The 26,982-nt window shown below is 38.6% G+C and overlaps 1 protein-coding gene and 1 long non-coding RNA gene across 6 annotated transcripts in view; both read right to left on the reverse strand.

Moving 5' to 3' along the window:
- Nucleotides 1–7,138, reverse strand: part of LOC139356401 (uncharacterized) — a 46,606-nt gene extending 39,468 nt beyond the window's left edge. For both annotated transcript variants that reach the window (XR_011608209.1, XR_011608210.1), the window contains exons 1-2: nt 6,937–7,138; nt 5,095–5,202 (exon numbers count right to left, since the gene is read on the reverse strand). This is a non-coding gene — a long non-coding RNA (uncharacterized lncRNA). The remainder of the gene's footprint in view (nt 1–5,094; nt 5,203–6,936) is intronic.
- Nucleotides 7,139–20,267: 13,129 nt separating this feature from the next.
- Nucleotides 20,268–26,982, reverse strand: part of LOC105480042 (sperm associated antigen 6) — a 65,763-nt gene continuing 59,048 nt past the window's right edge. For 3 of the 4 annotated variants that reach the window (XM_071070393.1, XM_011738479.2, XM_011738480.3), the window contains 2 exons: nt 25,663–25,808; nt 20,268–20,416 (listed from right to left, as the gene is read on the reverse strand). In XM_071070393.1, the coding sequence (XP_070926494.1) occupies nt 20,347–20,416; nt 25,663–25,808 (216 nt within the window). In that variant the 3' untranslated portion in view covers nt 20,268–20,346. The remainder of the gene's footprint in view (nt 20,417–25,662; nt 25,809–26,982) is intronic. The other variant, XM_011738481.2, reaches the window with a different exon arrangement.

The following is a 26,982-nucleotide window of genomic DNA, read 5'->3' on the forward strand; positions in this document are numbered from 1 at the left end:
TCTTCCTGCTCGGTCCTTTACAGCAGGCCGGAGCGCGGCGCCCACCTCCGTGGCGGGGAAGCGGCATGCTGAGCCCCGCGCCTCGCTGTGCCCTCTAGAGCGAGCGGAGGAAGCAGGCGAAAAGCCGCTGCGAGCGGTTGCTGCCTTGCCGACGTCTCTGCTCCTCCGGGCCCGGCGGCCTGGTCGCGAGGGAAGTAGCACCGGCCCCGCGCGGAAGGAAACGCGCAGCGTGATGCGGCTCAGCGCGCCTTTATAGAACTGCGCCTCCGGAGACGCCGCGGTGGCTCCCGTCTGTCCGCGTAGTGTGTTGTCTGCATGTGGTCCATCGCTGCCCGCTGCGGCCTTGCCCTTGCGCCTCGGAGTAGCCGCCGCGGGCCTCTCTGGTGGGGCAAGGAGACCCGGAGGCCGTCCTGGTGGCGAGGGGATAGCGGCCCCGGCCTCTTGGGCCCTCAGCCTCGCGCCCGCCGAGCCCTCTGCCTGGGCTTGGGCGTGGAGCTTTCGACGCGCCTGCTTCCTGGGCTGTGCGTCTGCCCGAGCCGGTGCCTCTCGTTGACGCCAGGTCCCGTCTGTCCCCTCAGGCTTGACAGCGGGTGCTAGCAGGTCCAGGCCGACTGACCGGCGGAAGTCGGCCTTCAGCCCGGGTGCTCCCTCCCACGCCCACACGCCGGGCGCGCCTCAGTTTCTTCTATTGTGACAATAGAAATGAGATGATGCGGGTTAAAATTACCTAACGACGCATAATGAGTTCTCCAGCGTCTAGCTTGTCCTACCACAGGATTAATACCCGAAACCACGTGGGTGGAGCTGAAAAACACGATGCTGTGTGGGGGGAAGAACCCAAAAAAGCTATGGTCGGCCTGATGCCATTTATAAGACATTCTAGAAGAAGCAACGGTAGCGATGCAAAGCAGTTACAAAGGAGTGGAACTGGACAGAATGGAATGCACAGGAGCGGGGGAACTTTGGGGCTGTGGTGGGACAATTTCATATCTTGATAGGAGTGGCGTCAACATGACGTATACAGTTGCCCAAGATCATCAAACCGTAGTTTCTAAATGGGTGCGGTTTATTAACATTCAAATTATAAGAAAAATCATTTCCTCAAAAGTTGGGGGGTGGGGGGAAGAGTTAAAGAAGGTCGTGGCTAGGTGATCGTTGAGGAATAAGGGAGAAAATCACCGTTTACAAAATCTGAGAGCTAAATCCGTGCTGTTTCTGAATTGAGAAGCAGTGAACACCAGCAGCAGGAATGGCTTAGGTCCAAGAAGGCTATGCCCTACCAGACCCGGTTGATGTGCCTCCCCGGATTTACTCGGTCCCACCGTCCACCTCCACGCCGGCCTGCAACTGTTGCTTAGGGTAGAGGCCTGGCCTCCAGTGCCATCTCCCGACAGCCTCCCCCAGATGAGGGTCATGCTTCACCACTGCCTCCCTGACACAGAGGCTGTGATGATAGGATGCTCTCAGACTCAGGTGAGAAATTTGAAGGAACAGAATGCTCTTCCCTAGCAGTTAACCTGGAGGGATCAGGTGCTGCCCTCAGAAGACTGGGAGAGTTAGAGCCCCGTGAGGCATACTTTCCCCAAAGGGCACAGAAAGAATGAAGTAGCCAGCATAGAAACTCCTTTCCCTGCCATCCACACAGTCCCAAGGTATGCTGGTTCTACATGGTTTGTCTGGAAGCTGTCCTTGCATGTGAAGTTGTTTTCAGCTCAATAATGTACCACCTTGTATTTTTGCCTGCCTTCGCCTTTCCTTTCACCCTTAAAACCCTGGAATTGTACCTCCTAGTAAAATCAGCACTTAAACTTGGCCTCAGGCTCTGCCTTCATGTGAATCATTTAGCAGGCTTGGGCTTTAGATCTGTGCTTTTCTAAAAATTTTGCAACCACAATAACACAAAATTAGGATTTTTTTTTTCTCTGTTTGGGCTCTGGTTTACTGTCCCATTAAAGTGCTTCTGTAAAAGGCAACCAATTGAGACCAATGCTGAATATATAAATTTTTATACGTGTGCCCCTATTTGAAGTTGCTAGAGATAATAAAAGTTTGGACTTCCATTTATTGGTTCCTAGTGGTGTTTATTCTCAAGAGTAAATTCCTAGATCATTAGGCACTTAAATGCTTTAAAAATTTGGAAACTTAAACCTGAGATGCATGCAAGTGCAAAACAAAATGCTTTCAAATCATGATCATAAAGCTGTTAGTCTGGGGGTCTACTTATGGTTTTGGTCATGTTTTAGCTTTCCTAAAGACATCAGGGGAGGATATGTTAAAGCCTTTTTAAGTGATTTCTGGTTCATAGTGCTTTGCGAAACAATTTTTCTTTGCATTATTTTCTATATTAAATACTTCAGTAAGTGTTTAATGATAACGGCCACTGGCTTTGTGGCCTACTGTTTATTGCAATTTTGTCAGGGCTTATTCTAGGCTTCCCTTCCACCTGGGCTTCCCAACCATCTGTAACTTGATCAACAGTAATTTGAGATGGGACTGGCCAGGGTCATATGTTAAATAGGACAGTTCCACTTTTCTGACCACAAAATCCTCCCCTTCCTGACCACTTAAAAACTGTTACATAATCTACAAATACATGGCTCTAATAAGTTCTGCTGCATACCTTGGCAAAGGTCACACCTGAAATCTACCTTTCTATTGGCACAATACATTTTATTAGAGATTATTTTTATTGCTTATAATTGTGGCCTATCAGAGCACTTAATTATTTTTAATAACACATTCTGCCTTCATCCACATCATCAATCTGCTGAATTGGTTTTTGCAAGGAAAACCTGTCATTCTAGCATGTGAACAATTTTTAATATTTGTTTGAAAAATGTTTCATCTGAGGTTAATTTCTATTGGGAGCAAAAATGAAGCCAGACTGTATATATGATGTGTTTAAATACATTTTCACAAAAAGAAAAATATTAAGAATATCTTGGTTTACAGACATGCAATATCAGAAGGCATCCCAATAAACAAAAGTGAAAGCTCCTTTTTAAATCCTAGCACTTGATTATTTCCAAATATATAAGGGCAGATAATGTTCAGCAAACGTGCAGGTTTTACAAATTGGCTCCTTCAGAGTAGGTCATAAGCTTGCTACAATTGCGTTCCCATTACTCAAACATTTTTAGAATTCTTTAGAAATTTGCCACAAGAGTCTGAGTCACATTCTTTTAAATGACATCATCAGTGATAGCAAATCTTCCTCCTCTGAGAGCAGATTTTTAGAAAAATTACCCAAGTCATTTGAAACCACACTGAGTTTAGTAACATCATTTGGCAGGGAAAAATTGAACTAGAAAGAGCAAAAATAAGTGAACTGATTAATGCTTTTTAAAAAATTAAACTCCAAGAAATGGAGGATTAGGGGAAAGTTTGGAGCAGAAATTAATGATTAGAAAACAAACAATGTTTTTGATCAATTCCAAAGGTAATTCTTTGGAAAAAGATCAAGAAAATGGAGAAATCGCTGATGAATCTATTAAAAAAAGAAAAGAAAAGAAAGAAAATATAAAGGAAAAAGGAGATATAAAGATATAGAGACCTTTTTTTTTTTTTTGAGACGGAGTCTCACTCTGTCACCCAGATTGGAGTGCAGTCTCGCTCTGTCACCCAGGCTGGAGTGCAGTGGCATGATCTCGGTTCACTACAAGCTCCGCCTTCTGGGTTCACGCCATTCTCCTGCCTCAGCCTCCCAAGTAGCTGGGACTACAGGCGCCCGCCACCATACCCGGCTAATTTTTTGTATTTTTTAGTAGAGACGGAGTTCAACCGTGTTAGCCAGGATGGTCCCAATCTCCTGACCTCCTGATCCGCCAAAGAGACTTTTTATAAATTATGTGAGACTACTATATGAAATTAGCTACGTTCTAAACATTTTTTTCTGGAAAACCATAAATCACCCAAATTGAATCTAGGAGTAGAAAAAGTAAGTAGATCAAAGCTAGGGGAGAAATTTAAAAAGGCCTAAAGACTGAGAGAGGCTTTAGGCAAATTCTTGCAAATTTTGAAAGACATAAAATCCCCTTTCTAAATGAGTAAAGACACTAAAATTTAATTTTTTTTTGTGAGTGAAACTCTTTTTTATTATAAAACCTATCAAAAATGGTATATGCCAAACATAACGGCTCATACCTGTAATCCCAGCACTTTGGGAAATTAAGGGGGGAAGATGGCTTGGGCCCAGGAGTTCCAAGAGACCCCATCTATACAAAAAGTAAAAAATTATCTGGGCCTGGTAGTAGGCTCCTGCAGTCCCAACTACTCGAAAAGATGAAGTGGGAGGATCATTTGAGCTCGACAGGTCAAGACTGCAGTGAGCCGTGATCTCATCACTGCACTCCAGCCTGGGTAACAGAGCAAGACCCTATCTCAAAAAAAAAGAAGATAAGGAAAGGACACTCAAAAAATAAAAGTTCACGTAAGAAACTCAATGCTAGAATTCACCCCAAAATACCAAAAAAAAACCCCAGCAAATTATATTCAATAATGTCAGTCATTTTAAACAATCAGGTAGATCTTATCCTAGAAATACCAGGATATTTCAATACTAGGAAAATAGTTTATATAAAAATACATTTAGGTTATATAAGAATAAAAACCTTATTGTCTCGATAAGTGATAAAAATATAGCACCTATTCCCAATTACAACAACTATATTTTTAAAAAACTTTTAGTAAATGTTAAACTGATAGCCAACATCATATCTTTTAATAAAATTTTATAAAAATAATAATGCTACTGGTAAGACAGTCAAATTAAGTTTACACCTTCTCTCCAAAGGCCTCCTGAGTAGCTGGGATTACAGGTGCACGCCACCATGCCCAGCTAATTTTTGTATTTTTAATAGAGATGGGGTTTCGCCATGTTGGCCAGGCTGGTCTTGAACTCCTGACCTCAGGTGATCCACCTGCCTGGCCTCCCAAATTCTGGGATTACAGTGAGCCACCACAGCTGGCCTGCTTTTTATTTTTTAATTTCATAAAGTACCTTGTACATCTTCCTACATCAGCACATACAGACCTTCCAAAATTTTTCATAGTAGTTGAGTACAGTTATATGAATGAACCATATTTTTCACTCACCTGTTAGGGACCATTTAGATGATTTTCTCATTTTCTGCGATTACATACAGTTAGAGCATCCTTGAATGTCTTTGTCTATTGATGCAGGTGTACTTGTTGGATTAATGCCTAGCAATGGAATTGCAGATCAATATTTGGATAGATACTTCCAAATTAATATTCAAAAGACTGGATTAATTTATAATTCCACTAAAAGTGTCTGCAAAAATGTTGATAATTGTTGAGGCTAGGTGAGAGGCACATTAGACTTTCATTTACTTTTGTGTGTATTTTTAAATTTCCATACTCAATGACAGACAGGCATTTTCATTAAAAGCAGGTATAAATATGCCTGCTTTCACCACTATTATTTAAAATTATGCGAAGTCATTCTGTAATAAGACAAACAGAAATACTAAGTAAAATATTGCAAAGCAGTAGACAAATTGCCTTTATTTGCAGATACTTTTTGCCTAGAAAACTTAAGAAACTTGATTGAAAATCTCTTATAAAATAATTATTAAAATCAATAACTTTCTACTGATCTAGCAATAACTTATTGGGAAATATAACTTTTTTGGGGTGTTGAAACCTGGGAACAAATATATTTCTTAAAAAGATTCTATTCACATATAAATAATATTGGCAAGAACTGAAAGGGATTTATACAAAGAAAAAGAGAAAAAATGAAATAAAAAAGGTTTGAATAGATTGAGAAATATGTTATGCTCCTAGACAAAGATATCTATCCCTTAATTTGCAATTGTAACTAAAATTCCAACAGGACATTTTTAGAAGTTGAAAAAATGTATTTCCATCTGGAGGAAAAAACAGAGTAGCCAGAATACTTCAAAAAGGAAGAATAATAACATGAGATTTACTCTACCACATGTTAATACATATTATAAAGCCATAATAATTACAGTAATATTGAACTACTGAAGAAAGATTGACAAATATTTCAGAACAGATAGCCCTGAAAGAAAACTCAATATTCCAATAAATGAAGCGTCACTAATGGGGAAGACATGGATTATTCAATAACTGGCACTAGGAAAACTGGCCAACCATTTGGAGAAAAAAAATCAGATTAAATGTTCACTTCATGCAGTCTCCTGAAATACATTCCAGATAAAAAAATAAATGTGAAAACTGAACTAGAAAAGAACTAAAAAAACCAAAATCTAAATGGACAGCTAATTGATTTTTGGATGGAAAAGAACCACAAAACAATGGAAGAACTCACAGATTTATCTGAAATAATTATTTAAAGCATCTGTATACCAAAAATTATAACAATATCAAATAAGAAGTTGTGAAGTAGGAAGATATTTGTCATGACTATCGTAAAGTGGAGGAGTTAGTATTTACATCCAGGTCCTTAACAACCCTTCTGAAAGAAGAAATCCCAAAACATTTTGGGCAACAACAGCATCATTGAGCTTAAATTCAGAGAACCACTCTGAGAGGAGAGTTCATTTGGAAGAATCACTAACTTACTGAAGTTTTAGAATATTAGGTTTTTATTGTATATTTTGTTTCTTCTCACCTCATTTCCTGTGTTCAAAGTAACATTTGGAAATGCTGTTTTCTCCAGTTTATTTTTCAAAAGCTTCCTAGAATATTATACTTCCTTATATCTTTTGGAAGAGGTTCAATTGATCTCATGACAACCCCAGGGATAGATACTCTTACTATTACCATTTTCCAGATTAGGAAGGATGTATTTTTGTGGCTTTAAGCATAAATAGGCGGCAAATTGAAAAAATTGACATAAACAAGTCATTCTAAATAAAGTCATTAAAGGATAATCCAAGCCAAGTGAACACTATTTAGAGAAAGAGAGACAGCTGTTAAAAGTACCTGGCAATCCTCAAAAGACATGTGCTCAGCCAGGATCCCTACACCCGCCCTTATCCTTAGTTGTGACAGACCACGCCCAAGGGATATAGCCCAGCTTTCGCCTTGGGCTAGAGAGAGATGAACCTGTGAAGAAGTACACCGATATCAAGGGAGAAACACCGTCTGATCCCTGCACTTGTACTAGCACTTACTGGGGGCTTAAAACTGAAACTGTTCTAATCATGTTCTGACCTCATAATATGTATGAATCATCTCATGTCACCATCACCAAACAACCCCAGGATTTAAATACATTTATGATCCCCATTTTCCACTTTATGAAACTGAAGTTCCACAGAAAAGTTACGTAGCTTGCTGAAGTTCACACGGCTAGCAAATGGTACAAGCTGTATTTGAGGGCTGGAGCGGAAGCTCCTTGGCTACGTGAAGCCAGTAGCTATGTACAAAGCCCTTTCATACACAAGAGCTCATTTGACCTTCACAACTTCTTCATGTTGAGGTCAGGAAATAGTCTCCCCAATTTACACTAAGACAACGGGAAGCTAGAAATGGGTTATTGGAATTAATCACCTTTTAAAACAATATCTGAAAGAGACAGACAGCAGGGCATGGATAGACGTGTGATAAGGAATGACTGGACAGAAAACAAGGCTTAAAAAGCTTGAATCACAGAAAAAAAAGTGCCCTAAACCTTATATAGATTAAACACAAGCTGCATGAAAGGCAAGGGAGCTGGGGAACAGGTAGGGGAAGGTTATCTTGAGCACAGCAAGAATGAAAAGCATACCAGTTCATGAGCCAGCAAGGGGTAGAATGATACTAGATAATAAACATTGAGAGAAATCACACCCATAGCATTTCCATTATTTAGAAGCTATCTAACTTCCTGAAATACTAACTCCTAGTCCATGTCACTGTTTATCTAAGAATCATGCTGTTAATTTATGTCTGTTTATTTACATGACCTTTGTTAGTTTAGATAACAATACCAGAAGTTGTGTACAAACCACTAAGATGACGTTCCCACTGAACAATAGGATTTTCACCTAGCTTTTAAATACAATCATGGTAATAAAGTTTGTACAAATACTTTTAAAATTTGTTCACATAGAACTAAAACAACATCCGTTAACCTGTGAACTTGTTGCTTGTTTTTTCGATCACATTATTTTTTTATTCTGAAACACTGTGAGTACAAAGGAACTTCACAAGAAACATGCATGTTCTGAGAAACTTACTTTTATAAAATGATTCATGCTAAATGCACTAGCACTCCATCTGTTTAAAAGTAGGAAAATAATCCTTTTGCTATGACTTATTACCTACTTATTTATCTGATTTTGTTTAAGTCCAGTTTGATGGGTATCAGAACAGATGCATATGTATTCTATACTTAGATGTATTCTATACTTAGTTCACAATGTTTAGTTCTTTGGAATTTAAAATCAATATGCATCATCAACTGCAAGGGAAACTATTTTATCTACAGTAAATTATAGCATTCTCCTCAAGTTTTATGAAATGTTACTTAGTAGCATAGGATTTATCATAAGAACATTGTTTCTGTAGTATTCATATTCAATTCAACATTTTCTAAATAAGTGTCTGTCTAAATCCTTTCTCAAAAGTGACCAAATTCCCTGTAATCAGCCCTTCTTGACCTTCCTTGTATGTGTTCTTTCCTTCTATAATTCCGTTCCATCAAAATCCTTCAGTGACCTGTAGCAACCAAACAGGTTTTCAGTATTTGATCTCAAATAGTTTTTTTAAAAAATTGGAGGATTGTTCAGACTGAAATATTTTGGCTATGCCTCCAGGGTAAAAAGTAAAAGGCACTCTTAATCCATGGTTATAACAACATTGTTCTAATTTTTTTTTTAATTGCCAGTGTTGGCATGAATGAAATATAGGATGACTCATCCAATGAAAATTTGAATGCTGGTGTAAAACCATAGAGAAAATTCAGGTGAGTTGAAGGAAAAAGAGATCAGGGACTTGTGAAGAAAATGCAGTCAGAAAATGAAAAGAGAGTCTCTATGAATGCAGGAAATCAAACTGCAACGCTAAAACTGCATTTTAGAGTTCAAACAGGTTTGAATTCTAATAGTTAAATCCTGCTAAAGGCTACTGACATATGACACCAGAATGGGAGAAAAGCCGAAGGGTGAAAAGTTTCTAAGCTGACTATTAAATAGATGTAACTCACTGACGAGCGTGCCCATGTGGGATTTTAATTACTCAGACATCTGTTTGGCGAAGTGTACTACTAAATAGGGATCAAATACAGAGATCAAATTACGTGGGGCAGGGAGTGGAGATGACATTCATGAGTCAGAAAGGAGAGCTATCGGCCAGGGAAAATCAATCCCAGCTTTACATCTCACCAACAGAGAAGCAATTATTTTAGATGTGGGGCTGGTTAGCATCCTAGGTCATGAATTTAATTAAATAACCCTCGAGTGGCAGAAAACAGAACAAACCACTGTATTTAACTGTCAGTAAGACATGCTGCAAATAAATGGTCCCAATTCCTCCTTTTCTCCTTCCCTCCTCCCACATAGATTTGTTGTAGTTTTTCTTAAATTCACAACTCTCTTCCCTTTCCTAATGTAGCCTTCTCAGTGGCATCCAATAAATTCATTTACATACATGGCTTGAATCAGAGACAGGGTTTGTCTCCAAAATTCCCACAATGGGACACTTGGGAAGGGGCAGGAGGGGAGAAAGGCACGAATTAAATCACCATTTGAATTCCTTCCTTAGGTTCAATAAAAAGGCTAATAATTCACAGAAATATCCTGGGATCAAAGAGAAGATCCTGTGGCCTCGTTGGACATTAGTTGGTGCCTTGGAAGTTAGCAGAGGCAGGAGACACAAAAGAGTTCAAGTGGTTGGAACAAGAACTGTAGAAGTCATACCTAAGCACAGGAGAGGGGAAAGAGAGCATTCAATTGCTTTTGAAATGAATATTTAAAAACCAGCCTCACTCAGGGTGGCCCCTTGCAGTCTTCTGCTGAGTCAGCTCTCTGCTTGGCAGCCTCTTGTGCATAGCTGACTCAGCGCAGAAAGGTGATTGATTGCCTTAAGAGCCTTCCCCTGACCTCTCCACTCAGCTCTCCTTCCTCCACCCCACCATTCTTCCAGACCCCAGCTCAGATTCACTGGTTTCCTCCAAAATGCCTTTCTTCCATTTGCAGATAACAAAAAACAGTTGGAAAGAATATAGGTAAAAGTGTAAATTTACTGGAAGGAAGAGTCTTACAAGGAAGAGTTGAACAACTTAACCTCCCTCAGGAAGAAGTGGCCCAGGGCAGTTCCCAGGACCTCAGAGGCTGAAATCTGCAAGTTCCTCCAAAGGGTTGCTGCCATTAATGATGTAGCTACCAACTCCAAACCACTGTCTCTCTGCAAATCTAAAGTTCCTGGGAGAATCTGATTGGCACATATACACATGCACTCACATACACACACACACATGCACAAGCTGTTAAATAACCTCAGAAAATCATCCTACAATGTGGTTCATTCCTTCTAAACTGGTCTTTTTGCTACCATTTTAAAGTTCTAAGAAGAACTACTTCAGACACCATTAACCTGAGTTGAGCGGGTGTGGAGGATGGTAGAGCCAGATTCCCATGCCCAATGAAAACAAAGTGGCAGCAGTCCTGACAGAGTAGATCTTGAAAACAGCCTTTTCTTACTTGGGCAAGCTACACTTTTAAAGTGTCTTGGCAAAATTCCTCTCAAGGGTTGCCAGTAACTAGGATGGCTCCTGGAACTTTGAAGCCTCATTCATTTATTCAATAATTATTTCTTGATCTCCTGCTGCACACTAGGCAACTATGCTAAGTGTTGTGCTGGATACAAAGATGAATCAAGCATGGTTCCCGTCCTCATGGTGCATAAACATAGACCTGCATCTCTTGTGTGAGCAACACTCAAGGGCTTCCAATAATAATTTTTCATATGAATACTGATTTTTAAATCCCCCCCTCCTTGGATGAGAAACCTAAAAATTGTGCCTGAACTGTGAGGCAAGGTCATTTGTTAAGGTTAAGATTTCACTCTTGGTATTCAGAGCCTTCATTAGACTACATCAGATGAGAACTGAGATGGCTTCACAATTAACCACAGCCAGGCATCATTTATTTTTACCATGTGACTTGGAGGGTATGATGGTGGTGGATATGGAATTACCTTTTGAAACATCACTGATGTTTCTTTCTCCTCTGAACCAAATAGATAACTGAGCATAAGTTAATTTTTAAAAATTCTAGCCATTTACCTTACCTTCATTTGGGAGCGTAGTTGGAAAGATGCTTGGTAGCTAAGCTCCCAGAGGTAATACAGGAGCTTCTAATTAGCAAGGACTGCTAAGGCCACAGAGAGTCTACCCGGGCTGTATATACTAAGTGTCTGAACTTCTGGTTTGGATTCACATCTGAGAAAATGTGATGTTCTGGTTTGGTTGGATTCCAGTTTGAACCAGTTGCCTATGTGTTCTCAAATTTGGGGTGGGGGTGCTCAAATTAAGGTGTCAATTTTAAGATTTAGCAAATTATTAAGACCATTCTGGTTGTGGGTTGAGGATTTAATTCATTTCATATTTGTGGGTAAGGATATAAAACGTGTGACCAAAAATCACAGCAGTTGGAGGACGGGTTTGTTGGCCCTTGGTCCTAAAAAGGAGACATGGGTGGAGCGCTAGAGTATTGTGGGCCACCCTTTGTGCTGCTCAGATACACTTGCCGCTTGGGATAAGTTCATCCACCCAGTACTCGGCAATTCCAGGATTCTCATTGGCCTTTATTACTGGGAAACTTATAAGGTTAATCAGCAAATTATAGTCACTGCAGCTGCAATAGATCTCAAGCCTGAGGTAACTGACATTTCACCCTCTTCTCTACCCTGTCCTCATTCTAGAATTGTCTCAGCCATTGCCAGCAGCCATGCTGGTCTAGGCAGATTGCCTGATGGGGTGACCCAGACCCTTGTCTCCAAGATTGTGAGTCCCTGGTCCCCATGTCTATCCCAGCCATAGCTTCTGTTCTTGTCTGTTTAGTGTTAAAACTAGACATGAGAACATCAGGAAACATCCCATCATATCACCTGTGTGCCAAACATTCTTCCCTCTCTGTGTTCTGTGACAAAGTTCTACCTCCTCCTCATGATCAGGGTCAGTGGTCTTGCTAGTTTAGTGACTCTTTCTTCACTGGTCTCTTGGCATAAGAAGACTGAAGTGACTGAGTGGCAGCTGTAGTGTGAAGTACAATGGGACTGACTTTGTGTCCACTGATAAAGTATTACCCCAGTGAAAGCCAAGACCACTTGACCCACAGAATCTAAAGTTTTGGGGACAGGAAGCACAAATTCCCCAAATGTACCACTAGAAATGACCATAAGCAGAGCCATGCCTACTTCCCCCTTCTTCCTATAGTTTCTAGACCTATGTATTCTACCTATTGGGGACATAGCACCATATAATGGCATTGATTTAGGGTGGTATCTCAACCTTGTAGGGGTATCTTCTCCAAGCTGGAGCCTCAGTTGCGTCTTTAAGAGGACAGTCCACTATTCTGTCATACCAGTGGCTCATGAATGATGCAATATGTGTGATAGTACCAGTAGACTCTGATCCAAGGCAGTATCATATGGAATCTAATACCAGTGGATCAAGCATTCTTAAGTCGTTGGGTAGTGGTACTGGCTGATGTCCTATGGATAGGAAAGGCAAATTCATGCCAGAATATACAATAATCCCAATCAAGATGAATTCCTGCCCTTTCCAGGGTGGAAGAAGTTGAAGTCCACTTACCTCCAAATGTTTGGTTGGTCTCTTTGAGGGATACTACGTTGGGGTTTCTGTTATTGACAGGTTAGACATTTGGCAGCAGCAGTGGCAGTAGCTGGATCAGGTTTGGTGAATGGAAGTCCATGCTGTTGAATCTATTCATAGCCACCATCCCTGCCAGCATGGCTACTCACTCCATTACTCATTCCATTTATGTGCCCATTGTGCCAGCACTACAGTAGCCAACGAGAGAGGCTGCTGCACGCATGGCTGAGACATGAATGTTGTTTAGTGCCTTTTGGTAGTGGCTGCTTTGATGTGCATTAACGTATGACACAAAGTTCTTCACACCTTATATCCATATCAGTCCTTCTGCTTCTAAGCCCCTGACCAAACAACCACCCCATCCCCCACTGTCCATGAGCCTGCACATATTCTTTACCTTGAACCACTCTTCTTTTCACACAAAGTGGATGACCAAGTGCATCCAGTGGAACTTTGCCCATTGGAAGGATTTCTCCTTCACCACCCTCTTTCAAGATCACCCTAAGTAGGGTTGTAGTGCAGCAGCATCCATTTTTGGCTTGCACTCTTATGCTGAGCCAGCCAGCTATGAATGAAGGTCAGCCCTTTTCCTCCTCCATCAGCTGGCCACAAGGGACACCTCCATGCACTCATGGTTGTGAGCTGAGATAGTTGTGAACACCATAGTTATAAACACCAGTGCAATAGGAGTGGATGACATGTAGGTCTGGGCCATCAACTGCTACAACTTACTTGTGTCCTCTGACCCAACTTATGCCCAATCCTGTATCTACCACTTCCATTTTGTGATAAATTGCTGTCAGGCCCACCCAACTTTATAACTTGGTGGGTCTGATAGAGCCAGCTCATGATGAATATCTCAGGCTGCATAGTTACTTGATGTCTCATGGTCAGGTGCTTCATTTCAATCAGGGGTCTGCAAGAATTTCCTTTATTTATTTTTTTGAGATAGGGTCTCTCTCTGATGTCCAGACTAGAATGCAGTGGGGTGATCACGGCTTACTGCATCCTTGGCCTCCAGGTCCCAAGTGATCCTCCCACCTCAGCCTCCCAAGTAGCTAGGACTACAGACACACACCACTACACTCAACTATTTTTGTATTTTTTGTAGAGATGAGGTCTCTCTATGTTGCCCAAGCTGGTCTTGAACTCCTGGGCTCAAGCGATTCTCCTGCTTCAGCCTCCCAAAGTGCTGGGATTACAGGTGTGAGCCACCACAACCAGCCAAGAACTTTAGAATCGTATATTGTTGTTTACTACAGATAACATGGCCTTCTCCAGCATCCTAGGGGGTCTATGCTGTGATTCTCTTATTGAGATTGATTACCAGCAACTATCCCGAGCATTCTTTCCCACCACAGATACCTCTAATACGGGGTCTGTTGAGGGATATAGCAGGGCTTCTTGTACTGCTGTCTAGACCTGCCACAGAGCTCTATCATCTGGTAAAAGGGTTGGAACAATATTCTGAAGTGCTGGGGGAATAATTACTAAATATACTTGCTCAGGTGCTTTAGGTTCTGTTGGCATAAGGATCATCCTCTCCTTCAAAGAATGGGTCCCAGATCTGAGATCTGACTCAGGTTTGGAAACTGAGCTAGTGACTGACTTTTTACCTTGACAGCTGCCTTCAGCCTCATATTTATTTTTATTTTATAAATTGATACTTGTTGACTGCCCATTTATCTTGCTTCTAGGAAATTCTATTAAGCATTTTCACAGCTCTCTGTAGATTGGGCCCTGGGTGCCACATCAATCTTACCACTCATTGCAAAAACTGTGCACAGCTTGCTTCTGACAGTTAAGTCTTGCTACTTGGCCTCTGTTATTTCAGGATCCTATCATCCTTATTTCTATTAAGGATCCCAGTTCTGTAGCAGTGTCTCCTCCAATCAACCCTGGCATACAGAAGAGTGCCTCCACTAAGATTCTCAGTAACCCTCTTAACAATGCATTTCTTATCACTTTGGTAAATGGTATGTCCTCCCTGCCTTCACTTAAGAATGCAGTCAGCTAGTGGGTTTTCCATCCCCACACAGGCTATGCACTCCAGCATGCCCACCTCTCTGAGTCACTTGACACCTCTTCCAGTTGGCCCTAGCAATTATGGCATTTCCACTTCACTTACCATGGGCTGTTGCTTTCTCCAAGCTTCCAAGAGTCATCTTATCACCCTTGCCAGAGTGATAAATCCTGTCTCCTGGGAGACTGCTCCCATTATCAATAAACTCTCCTTTATCCAACTTTGGTCAGTCTTCTCCATGACTGTATAGCTATCTATGAAAATGAGCCAAATATTTCCTTTTGTGTGCAAAATGGTACTATAACATCCCTTCATTAAGGACTGTCTGGCTAGAAGGGACACCTGTTACATCCCAGCCCAGGTTCTGAGATGAAGAAAATGAAGCCCAGAAGTGTTGCTTTCTGGAGATCTGCCATCTTGCAGTGATGATACATGATTAATATAATATTTTTTATTCAATTTTTAAAGTCAAGATGAAAAGGCCATATGGGTTATTCCAAAATGTGCATTGGTTTTGCATATATACAATGTGGCTCCAAATTTGGTCTCGCATACAGTGTTTATAAATGCAAGAATAATGGCTTACTTAGCATCTCTGCTAACTTAGATTGCAGGTTTTATTGTAGAGCACACTTTTCTGTGGGGGAAGGGGGAAGTGAGGGAAGTAGTGGGCACAAATGTTTCCAGGTTTTGCAACAAAATGCTGATTCTTTTTATTGATATTAACTTTGACTCTGATTTTTTTAAATAAATTTCTTCATCCAGTAGCATTGTTTATCTGAAACTCTCTTCGAAATTCATTACAAAAGTGAGAAGAAGAGTAGCAAATATGATTTATCAAGCACTTATGTGCACGGTCACACAGGTTGTGTACTTCACAAGGGCACCAGCACTTCTAAGGGGGCACAGTTCACATATTAGACATCATGGATTTGCATATTTATAGAGAATTTTCCAGCAGATGGCAGTAAAGTGTGTTGCTCTAACAAAATAAGACTATTACAATAATTTCTGCCAGATGGAAATAAACTATCTTGAGGACTGGGCACCTTTTATATTTGTACAAAGATATATAGAGTAACAGTGGCACCATTTACTACATGCCGTGCCTTCTGCTTGCTCATCCTCACTTAATCCTCAGAATGTGATGAAGTGGGTGCTATTAGCAAACTGCCAAGGCCACTGACTGGGGTAGTAGTTTTGAGATTCTTATACGGGTCTACTAAGGCCTAGAGACTTGGGGAGACTTGCTGTGGTCAGAGCGAGCGTGACCTAAGGTCAACCAGGAGCCTAGAGGCCCTTACTCTCAGTCCAACCTGCTGCTAGTTCTCCTGTGTGCTCATCACAGTGCTGGGTGACACTGGGGACTGAGAACAGGGCACATTTCACTCATCTAAGTAAAAGGTCATCTTCAGTTAGTGAAGAAAAATATGGGAAAACGTTGACATTCCCTTTGGCACTTTACTCACTTGTTTGTATGACTTAAACTACACATGCAAACAGAAATATAAAAAACAGAACACTCAATATCGGTTACAATAGTTCATAGAGTTGGACTTCTTTATATCCAAAAATACTCTGAGTAAACATTTACTATCAGTAATGCATAAATTTTAGCAAGAGTGGGCCGGGCATGGTGACTCATGCCTGTAATCTCAGCACTTTGGGACGCCAAGGCGGGCAGATCATGAGGTCAGGAGATCGAGACCATCCTGGCTAACACGGTGAAACCCTGTCTCTACTAAAAATACAAAAAATTAGCCAGGCGTAGTGGCGGGCGCCTGTAGTCCCAGCTACTCGTGAGGCTGAGGCAGGAGAATGGCGTGAACCAGGAAGGCGGAGCTTGCAGTGAGCCGAGATCACACCACTGCACTCCAGCCTGGGTAACAGAGGGAGACTCCATCTCAAAAAAAATTAAAATAAAAAATAAAAAAACAAAATCAGCAAGACTGTATTACCACAAATTCTATATACGTGAGGAAATTTAGAGGCTTTATTTAATGTATAAATATCTATACCAAATCACTTTGCAATAATGATATATATTGGTATAATGTTCTTTATCCAGCATTCAGTTTAAATCTACTTTATAAAATGTATCAATAATGAATAAAAGAAGCCCATTTGTAAATATTTTGTATTGACCTCTAACTTAATCTCCAAGGAAATATTTTTTTCCTAAACCCATTAAAATTAAAAACACAGTGAAAACTCTTATCTTCCATGAAACAAGCAAACTGCGGTAACTTTTGGTTTTAATTTAAAAATAACATGTGTAGCATGAATACATTTTTCCAGAGTTTTTCTAGCTGTACAAAGGTTTGGAGAGCTATTTGGAATTATCTCACCTTGTTAATGACAATTCTGTTTTGGGTTGTGAGATCTGGAGTCATATTTTTGCTTCTTTATCCATTCATATACTGCCTAATTTTTAAAAAAATATTAACTTATTGATACCTACAAAACAATAAGACCCACCATTCTTTAAAGTAATATTACTGAATATGCATCTAATTTTATGGCCTACCAAGGCCTCATAAAAACAAAACAACATGAGTATTTATGTTACTAGAAAAATAAGAGCATGAACAAATCTAATTTTAAAAGTCAAAAGTATCTTAAACAACTGGTAAATGTAATAATTATAGGACAGCCATTTGATCCTTTTAATCTCCTGAAAGCTACAAATCATTTTTTAAACAGTGAATTCTGTGGCAGAATAAGCCACAGTGTACATAAACCTCAACATTTGGTAGCACCCATCTTAATCAAAGAATTGGCTATTTGAAAACACAACAGAAAAATTCTTCATTCTTTCAAGGTTAGTTTCTAAACTTGACATCTGGGATGGGAGATGGGCCTCACCCAGGAATTTAAGGTCAGGGTTTATGTTAAGCAGGACTTCAAATCAAGTTTAGAAACAAGCAAACCTTTCATCCTTTCTTTAAGGAATAGGGTTTTCTTTGAGAGGGAAGGGGTTAGAAAAACAGGTCAATATCCTGCAAATATGGGGTTGTCATTTGTTTTTCCATACTACATTAAATATGCCTGTTTTGTGTTCAGTGTCTCGTGCCTATTCCACTGCCTCTGTCTGGGCAAATGTGTTTATATTGGAAAACTCCATGAGGGCAGGACATGTAGGGGTTTTTTTAAATCACAAATCATCTGGCTTGAACTACACTTATGTAAGATTGTATGGGACCTGGGGAATACTGCACAATTGCTGGCTAAAATATGTAATCTACCATTGACTATCAGGTTTTCCATTAATCACATGTCGAGTTTGTATAAAATGGGTTTGTTTATAACATTGTTATGTTCACCACTGCAGGTTATTTTCATAAGCTTCTTATGAGTAAGCTGAGCAACTATTATCACCCTTACTATAATACTTAACAGAGAGAGACTAGAACCTATGTTTTCAACATCTCTTTTCAGGTACCACTGATTTCACCTATTTCCACAACACATGAAAGGACTGAATCTATAATAATAAGGTCCCAAGTAATTCTATTCCTGAACTGATGTCCTAAAAATAGTTGTTCATATAAGTTGAGAATTCCTAAGAACAGGGAAATTTTAAATAAACTCCTGGGGTTGGGGGTGGGTAGGGAGCAATGGGACAGGGGTTTGTTTGCACAGGGAATTGAAATTGACAAAATTCACATGGGGGTGGAAAATATCAGTGGATATCATTAATAACAGGCATTATTTTTGCCCTATGACAAAGGAAAAAGATTTTGTTTATATATATATTTTTAAAATCTCACAACATACTTTTCAAAAAGTAAAGCTTCATTTTGTTTAAAGTGTTTTATGTCAAGAAACATTTCATAGCATAAATTTTCCACAATGCATATGGTCAGATTATAACACCCATCTGAACACTATTAAGTATTTTATTACTTATTTGTTTAGTACTATTTGATAAGTATGAAATTATCTATGAAGTGAAAAACTTCAACTAGGAAATTTGACATTCCAACAATATCTGAGGTGGTTTTTACCCAGATAAACTAATTTCTGTCATTACCAACACATCTAAGAATAGCCCTAATGAAGAAAGGTAAAAACTACTTTTATTTTCTCCAATTAAAAGATTCATAAGACAAGCTATGTAGGCATGAAGGAAAGAAAGGAAAGCTATAAAACTGGGAATACAAATTACATTTTCCTATTCAACAGGTCAAAGAAATTGCTGCAAGGAAACAAAATAGGCCCAAGGAAGTATTAAAAAAAATGAAATCACCAACAATCTTAGCCGGATATAAGGCAAAACAAAATGGGGTAATCTTGGGTATTATGAAGTTTTAAAAGACGCAACAAAGTTATGCACTGTTAGGAAATAATGATGACAGAGATGAATCCAGAAAATACAAAAAACAAATAGGTAGCTCCTTTTGCATGAAAAATAACAAAAAAAAAAAAAAGAGAGAGAGAGTCCAAGAAGGAAACCTGAAAACACAGTCAGACTGGAAACACCGTGGCCTAGGGGCTGTGGGGGTTACCACTCACCTCATCCAGGAGAGAGCAGCAGGAGTAATATCCCTTTAAAGCAAAAGACACACACACAGCAACTAATCAAGACCCATAAATCCAATCACATATTCCCCAAGGTCAGTAACACACTGGATAGGAAAAATGAAAAGGACAATTGTAATGCTGTTTTTATTTAAAATTTTATTGAAACCCTCTTTCACCCGTTTACCGCTTCCTAAGTGAAAATGCATGTTGAAGTCTGAGCCTGATGGTATTATCTTCAAATTATTCCTTAAATACCTGAAAATGTGACTTTTGAAACTCGGGAAAGTGAAGCTAGGACAAGGATCCATTTTACATGCCTGCTTCTTTGTTTATTCATGAGCAGAGCTAGACTAAGAAACCTTTCAATGAGAAGGAGAGCATGTATACAGGAGTATAACTCTTTATTCTGAATTCTACCCTCACTGGCCCCATGAAAGGTAAGGAACACTTTAGATAGGGTGGGGAAGGGATTTTGGAAAACTTGTGATAAAGAGGAGTAAATTCTTCCTAAACTTGGCAAAACCTAACAGGTTACCCACACAGTCTGTGTCTTAAGTTAATGCACTTATGTAACTAGCATCAGAGTCTCCTTCAAGTGCCCTGTATATGTCATCAGTTTCCTCTTTCAAAGATTTCTCTTCTGTATCCTACTATATAGTTAGCAAGGCCAGCTTTCCTTGCCTATGTCTATGACGAATTGGCTAGAATAATTTAGGGTTTTTGAATGCCATCTCTTATCTATATCTCATTGGAGGTGTCTGCATGTAATAAATGCCTTAAAACCCTTTAACGTGTTTTTAAAATCTACTTTTAGAGCAAGTCCTATGCATGCGAATGACCAGGAATAGTTCTTCATATATTCAAGCTACTAATGTTTAAAGTATTATATAAATTTAGAAAATATTATCTAAAGGTATTTCCCATTAAATAAATCTAGAATATACTTAGTTCAAATATTTAGGAAGATTTAATTACTGTTACTCATAACTACTCTGCTGTGAATTTGAGTATCAAAATATAACTTTGCTTAGTTATTAAGTGGTTGATAGCTGTCCACCCTCTGCAGAAGTGTATCTGAATATCCAGGGGAATAATACCTGAAAAAGAAAATACGCCATTAAATGCTTGTGAAATGATCAACACAGCAGGCACATAAGATGCAGTATAGGGGATTGATCTGAAATAATCCTGTGAGTGAAATCTCAAATACACTCTGAATAATTATGCTCCAGTAACACTTTGTGCATAAAGTTAGAGGCTATCCAGGAAGAGAATACGAATTCATAAAACTGTGTTAGAGAAGTAGCAAAACATTTAAGGGATATAAATGTAATGGCAAATGGGAACATTTTCCAAACAAGAATCTTCAATCCAGTGACAATATTTTATTACAGAAACTTCATTTTAATCATATCAAGTGGCCAATGTTGCTTTAAGGATCATAGCTAATAGACCTTTTTCATAAGTTAGACTACACAGTCTATTGTTACTAATCAACTTCTGCATTCTAACTGCCTTAGAGATCATTCTCAGCATGGGTTTTAATCAGATGTGGTCACCTAGGAAAACAAAAATTTCTGGGAGTATAATTCATATTGTGTCCGGAGTTGCACGCCCCAGCCATAGCGAATAATAATTAAGGATTAAACGCCTGAGCTATATTCCTTTCCACCCCACACCTTCTCCCTATCCTTGCCTTTTTTCCCCTGTACTAATACCTCATTAAAGACGGCGCTCTTCCTGCTTCTTCTTCACTCACTTTTCCCGCGCCCGGGAAAATTGTTAATAGCGCAAGCGCAACATGACGTCCGACCGGAGAAACCGAAACTAACCTGGCCACGCCCTCGGCAATGAGATCATTTCCGCCTTAGCCCAACCCCTTCCCTTCCAAGTGTATATAAGGCAGTGCATTAGCGCCATTAAACGAGACTTGATCAGAGCACTGTCTTGTCTCCATTTCTCGTGTCTCTTGTTCCCCAAATTCCCACCCCCTCCTCCAGGGCCTACACTGACTATCCCGCGGGCTGGGATAATATTGAAAAACTATTTAATAAAATATAATTTCATATTGAAAAACTATTTACAAATACTTGTATCATACAAACCTATGAAATTAATCATTTTTACTATCAATAGTTCTTGGGCATCTATAGTACTATACATTTACATTCATAAATTGAACATTTTATACAAGATTTAGTATAAAGTATTAAATATGTGGATCAATCAATTGTGAGATGCTTAATATGTCATGGAAATAATTTACATGCAGATAAATGAATGTCAAAATTTAGCAGGCATTCTAGAATAATTTTTTAAAATTTATAAAGTATAATTCAAAAATTCTCAAATCACTCAAAATAGTTAAGCTTCTGAAGGCATTTTCTCCAGATAAAACCTAATATTAGAGACTTGCTTTGCCTTTTGTTAGTTATCTTTATCTATGCCCAGATGCTTGACCTAAAAACTCATAATTTATATTACACTAAAATTCCTTCCACAATTTATCAAGTTAAGGTGGACCAAAAAAAAAAAAAAAAAAATACAGCTGTATTTTCTTAGTAGTGTGCTTATAGGCATACATAAACAGATACTTATGTACACACCCAAAAAGCTACCTGAAAGAATGTTTCTCCTCTAACAGTCTCTTACTCTTGAAAAAATTGTCTTTTAACAGTGGGTTTCTTTGAAGTATTCTTACACTGAGAAATTCGCAACTGTTTCTTCTCTGAGTTAGTAAACAATTTTAAAGCAGACTTTACCTTCCTAGGCCTTCAAATGTATCAGACACCAGATAATATGAATTCAAGAGGTAGATTTTTAAATATCTTTAAAATTTTAACATTTTAATTTAAATATTAATAATTTTTATATTTTAATGTAATAAATATTTAATTTACCATACTAATATATTAATATTTTATGTATTTAATAATATAGTATTCTTAGTATTGATATAATGATGTTATCATTGATATTAGATTAATAATAATTGTTATTACCATGTTAAATATGGGAGCCACCAACTACATGTAGACTGAATGGGAGCCACCAGCCACTGAGAACTAGAAAAATGGCTCGTATGGGCCGGGCGCAATGGCTCACACCTGTAGTCCCAGCACTTTGGGAGGCTGAGGAGGGTGGAACACCTGAGGTCAGGAGTTCGAGACCAGCCTGACCAACATGGCAAAACCCCATCTGTGCTAAAAATACAAAATTAGCTGGGAATAGTGGTGCATGCCTGTAATCCCAGCTACTCAAGAAGCTGAGGCAGGAGAATCGCTTGAACCCCGGAGGTGGCAGTTGCAGTGAGCCGAGATCGCGCCATTGCACTCCAGCCTGGGCAACAAGAGTGAAACTCCATCTCAAAAATATAAATTAATTTTTTTAAAAAAAGGCTAGTATGTCTGTATTTGGATTATATAAAATTTGCAGTTGAAAAAATAGACTCACAAGTTGTTCCAAACATATCTAAAAGTTTTCCAATAACTGAATCAAGTGTCAGTTTTTAAATTTTAAATTCAGTATTAAAAATTCAGTTTAATAGACATACTAGCCATTTTTCTAGTCCTCAGTAGCCACATGTAGCCCTTTGGCTAAGCATTTTCTCATTTAATTCTAACTATATGAAATAGGTAATTATCTTTAATCACCTTGTATAGATGCGGAAACTGTGGCTAAAAGGGTTAACTATTACCTTCAAGGTAATAGTTAGTTATAGTAAGTAGTTATAACTGAGAGAGGAATTAAGGTCTGTTTGACACCTAAGCCTGAGCTCTTAGCATACTCCTTTGGAAAGAAAATGAGCCTCTAGATAAGACCAGGAAATTTCTTCCCTCTGGCCAGCAAACACGGCTATCCCAACTTACCTCTAAATGGCCTTTAAGAATGTAAGCGAATTGACCTTATCCTAGACCCACAGAGAATTGGGGTTATTATTATATTGTTATGATACCAGAAATATGCTGAATGGCAGACTGTGTCCATATCTCCCTCCCCAAATTAGATGTTGCCCCAAAGCTGCTTCCCCATCCCAGCTGAGGCAGAAATTTTGAAGAAAAATGAGTTCAAAAACACCCTATGGCTGTGGAGTGAGCCAGGCCCAGAACTTAGGTCTTCTAATGTCTAGTCCAGACCCCTTTCCTCTCATTTACCTACCTTTCTGTATTAAAAAAATTTAAAGATTACTAAATCAGAAGGCAATATGAAACAAATGTTTAGGTTAGTAACTGATGAATGTAAATGTACCAGTTGATAAACTGTCTTACAAAGGATAATTAATTCTAAAATAGTTGTCACCAAGTGATTCTCGAGAATTACGTAATTATAAAAATAAAACTATTTTGAGATTATATTTGTCTATTTTCATAGAAGGACAACATTTCCAAGATGTCTATAAAATACCATTTTATAGAACCTAATGCTTCAAGACATAACTGAGGTTTTCCTACTTGCCCTGTGTGGGTAAAATATATATATATCAGAAATTTGAAAACATTAGTCAGGTAACCAAAGTTCTTTGTGATAATTAGCCAATTTTAAAAATAAAATCTCAGCCCACAGAACTGGAGCAGTTAAAAATTTACAATGGTATTTTGACAAGGCACTAGATTAATTTCTAATGTGATGGAGTTGGCTGTTTTTCCTGGTGCTCAATTAAAATATGCCTTCAAAAAAGTGGGAAAAAAACTTCTCTTCAACAAAGCACCTTACCATTGGTTGATTCTAATAGGTCATTCATTCTGGGGATGCTTTAGTTTTTTTGTTTTTTTTTTTTTTCGCGTCTTTCTATAACTTTGTGACAAAATTGCATTGAAAATTACCTTAAACTTATATAAAATACCATTCTTCCTGAAGAGACATATATTCCATGTATAAAAATTAATTTTATTTTCTTCATAAAAGATTTTAATATTTCCTTCATTTAATGGTTTTACATTAAATGAATGTTATATAAACTTTTAAAATATATATTTGTGGCCAGGTACGGTATGGTGGCTCACGCCTATAATCCCAGCACTTTGGGAGACCAAGGTGGGTGGATCACAAGGTCAAAAGAGCTAGACCATCCTGGCCAACATGGTGAAACCCTGTTTCTACTAAAACTACAAAAAATTAGCTGGGAGTGGTGGCGCACACCTGTAGTCCCAGCTACTTGGGAGGCTGAGGCAGGAGAATAGCTTGAACCCAGGAGGCGGAGATCTCAGTGAGCCAAGATTGTGCTACTGCACTCCAGTTTGGAGACAGAGCGAGACTCCATCTCAAAAAAATAAATAAAAATAAATTTATATATTTAGACAAATTATACATGTTATGATATATCACTGCTTTGATGTATCATATATATTAATATTTCAGAACTGACTTATTGGAACTCTTTTGGTCAAGGAGTTCTCATAAACTTTCTAAAAGTGCACAAACTTGCAACTCTGGAAAGAATTTACTGGGTAAAAATATGTGGATAGAAAACAAATGTTAATCTTAAAATTGCTTTTGTGCTTTTAAAATTAATGTTACCATATGTATTAAACACTATTGATATTAAATAGGAAGAATTAACAGACATGTTACAACTTACGTAAGTATATGTTACAGCATGTAAGTTTTAAAAATTAGAATTTATATTTTCCAATATTAATCAAAGAAAATAAGAAATAAATGTAGGATTAGAAAACACAGATAAATATGTCTTTATCCTGCATGCGTTGGGGGCATTTTTAAAGATTCAGTTGTTTAAATCATTCTATCTTTTTTTGGTAACTTTGCTTTTATTTATTTTGAGTTTAGTGGAATAGTTCTCCTTTAGGTTTACAAGGACTGAGGCTTAGGCTGAATGCTCTGCAAATCAACTTCATTTAAAAATGAATCTTTTTATTAATCTTGAAAATAGCATCTTGCTATATTACTCTGAAATACCTGCATATCATAAACATTACTTTGGGGTTTTTTTGCATTTAGATAGTAACTTTTTTTTGTTACTCAACATCTGTTTAATATGCAGGAACTATGAAAATCAGAATCTATAGGCCTTTTATAATCAGATATTCACAATTTAAAAACTGGTTACTTTGAACTCTATATTTGGGTACTCTTTAGTAAAGCATGTGTTAAATTAGTACAAAAATGTATTCGATGACATTCCAGTTTGAATTGGAAATGTGTGTGTCTGTCAGATCATTAATTAATTTGGCAGGGGGAAGAGATCAAGAGAGGAATAAAGGTACATATTGGCCTCACATCATATTTCAAAGTCCACATTTTGACACAGTGGATATAAAACCTAGATTTGAAGACAGAAAAACTATATTCTAATATTGAACATTTCAAAGTCCATTTTCCCTACCTCACTATTTCCTCTGGGTAACAATTGTTAATACTGTTGATGTATTCTTGAAGGAGAGAACCAGGTTCTGCTTTTATCTCTTGAACTTTTTTAAGGCCACCACTTGTTACGAAAAGTCGTCGAGCTTTGCTATCATGCGGCAGCACCTTGCAAAGTGAAGCACATAAAATGTCAGCTTTTCTTTTCCAAGTTAGATTATTACTATTGAGAAGCAATAATGTATGTAAGAAAATGTAAAAGAGAATTTATACCCAATATACCTAAAACATAATGAGCCAAATCTGTGATGATTTGAAGTGAAATGTGCTCTTTTTAGAATGTGTTAATGTTTAGGCTAAAGAAATGAAATAAAGGCAATGAACATGGGCAAAGGCAACGGAGATCCACTCACAGATGTAAAATACAAAGCTTACACCATTCAAGGTCTCTCTGCTCCCTGAGAATTTAAAGGCAAGCTCCTTAACAAGGCACAAAGGGTCCCCTGGGACCCAGCTCCTAAATACCTCTCCAGCCACCACTACTCTCCGTCCTAAATATTGTTTCAGTAACATCACAGCAGGCATGCTGTGCCATCTCTTGCTTTTGCCCATGCTGTTACCTCTTCCCAAAATGGCTTTCCACACTCCACAAACCTCTCCCGTTATGCTTGGTTAGCTCTTAGTCATCTTTTAAGACTTAGCTCAAGTGTCACCTCCTTTAAGAATCCTTCTCTGGAAGCCCCTATCCCCTTATCCCAGGATGAATTGAGTCCTTCTCTTCCGTCAGCATTCTGTCAAACCACCATCGGTGTGCTTACCACATAATACCTAAATACCACACAATATTTTAATTTTAATTTTTAATTATGCATTATATGTCTGTCACAATGTCACTGAAGGCAGAAACTATACTTGACTTCATTCATTCATTTCCCTCTAGCCTGGTACCTAACAGAGGTTTGACAAATGTTTAACAAATGAATAAATATACTAAAGTGTAGGCAGAGAAAGGAGACTGAAATGTTAGAGAGACAGAAGACCAGAAATGTAAGGAATCAATAAATCCAAGAGAAGGTTTCTTAAAGCAACCAAGGAAAACTAAAAAACAAGTCATCACTGGATCTGACAGTGAAGAAAGGTGCTGAAGACTTGAGTAAAGGCAGCTGTGTGTGGAGGGGAAGTTGAGGAAGCCAGGTTATCAGCAGCTGAGGAAAGTGTCCCAAGTAAGGAAGGCAAGACGAACTTTAAAGTTTCAGAAAGAGAAAACAGAGGGAATCAGTAGACCAAGGTAGGGTAGAACTAAAGGCTAAAGATGTTGCAGGTTTTGATCTTAGGATCAAGG

The sequence above is a fragment of the Macaca nemestrina genome, chromosome 9, assembly GCF_043159975.1.
Source record: "Macaca nemestrina isolate mMacNem1 chromosome 9, mMacNem.hap1, whole genome shotgun sequence".
NCBI classification, from domain to species: Eukaryota; Metazoa; Chordata; class Mammalia; order Primates; family Cercopithecidae; genus Macaca; species Macaca nemestrina.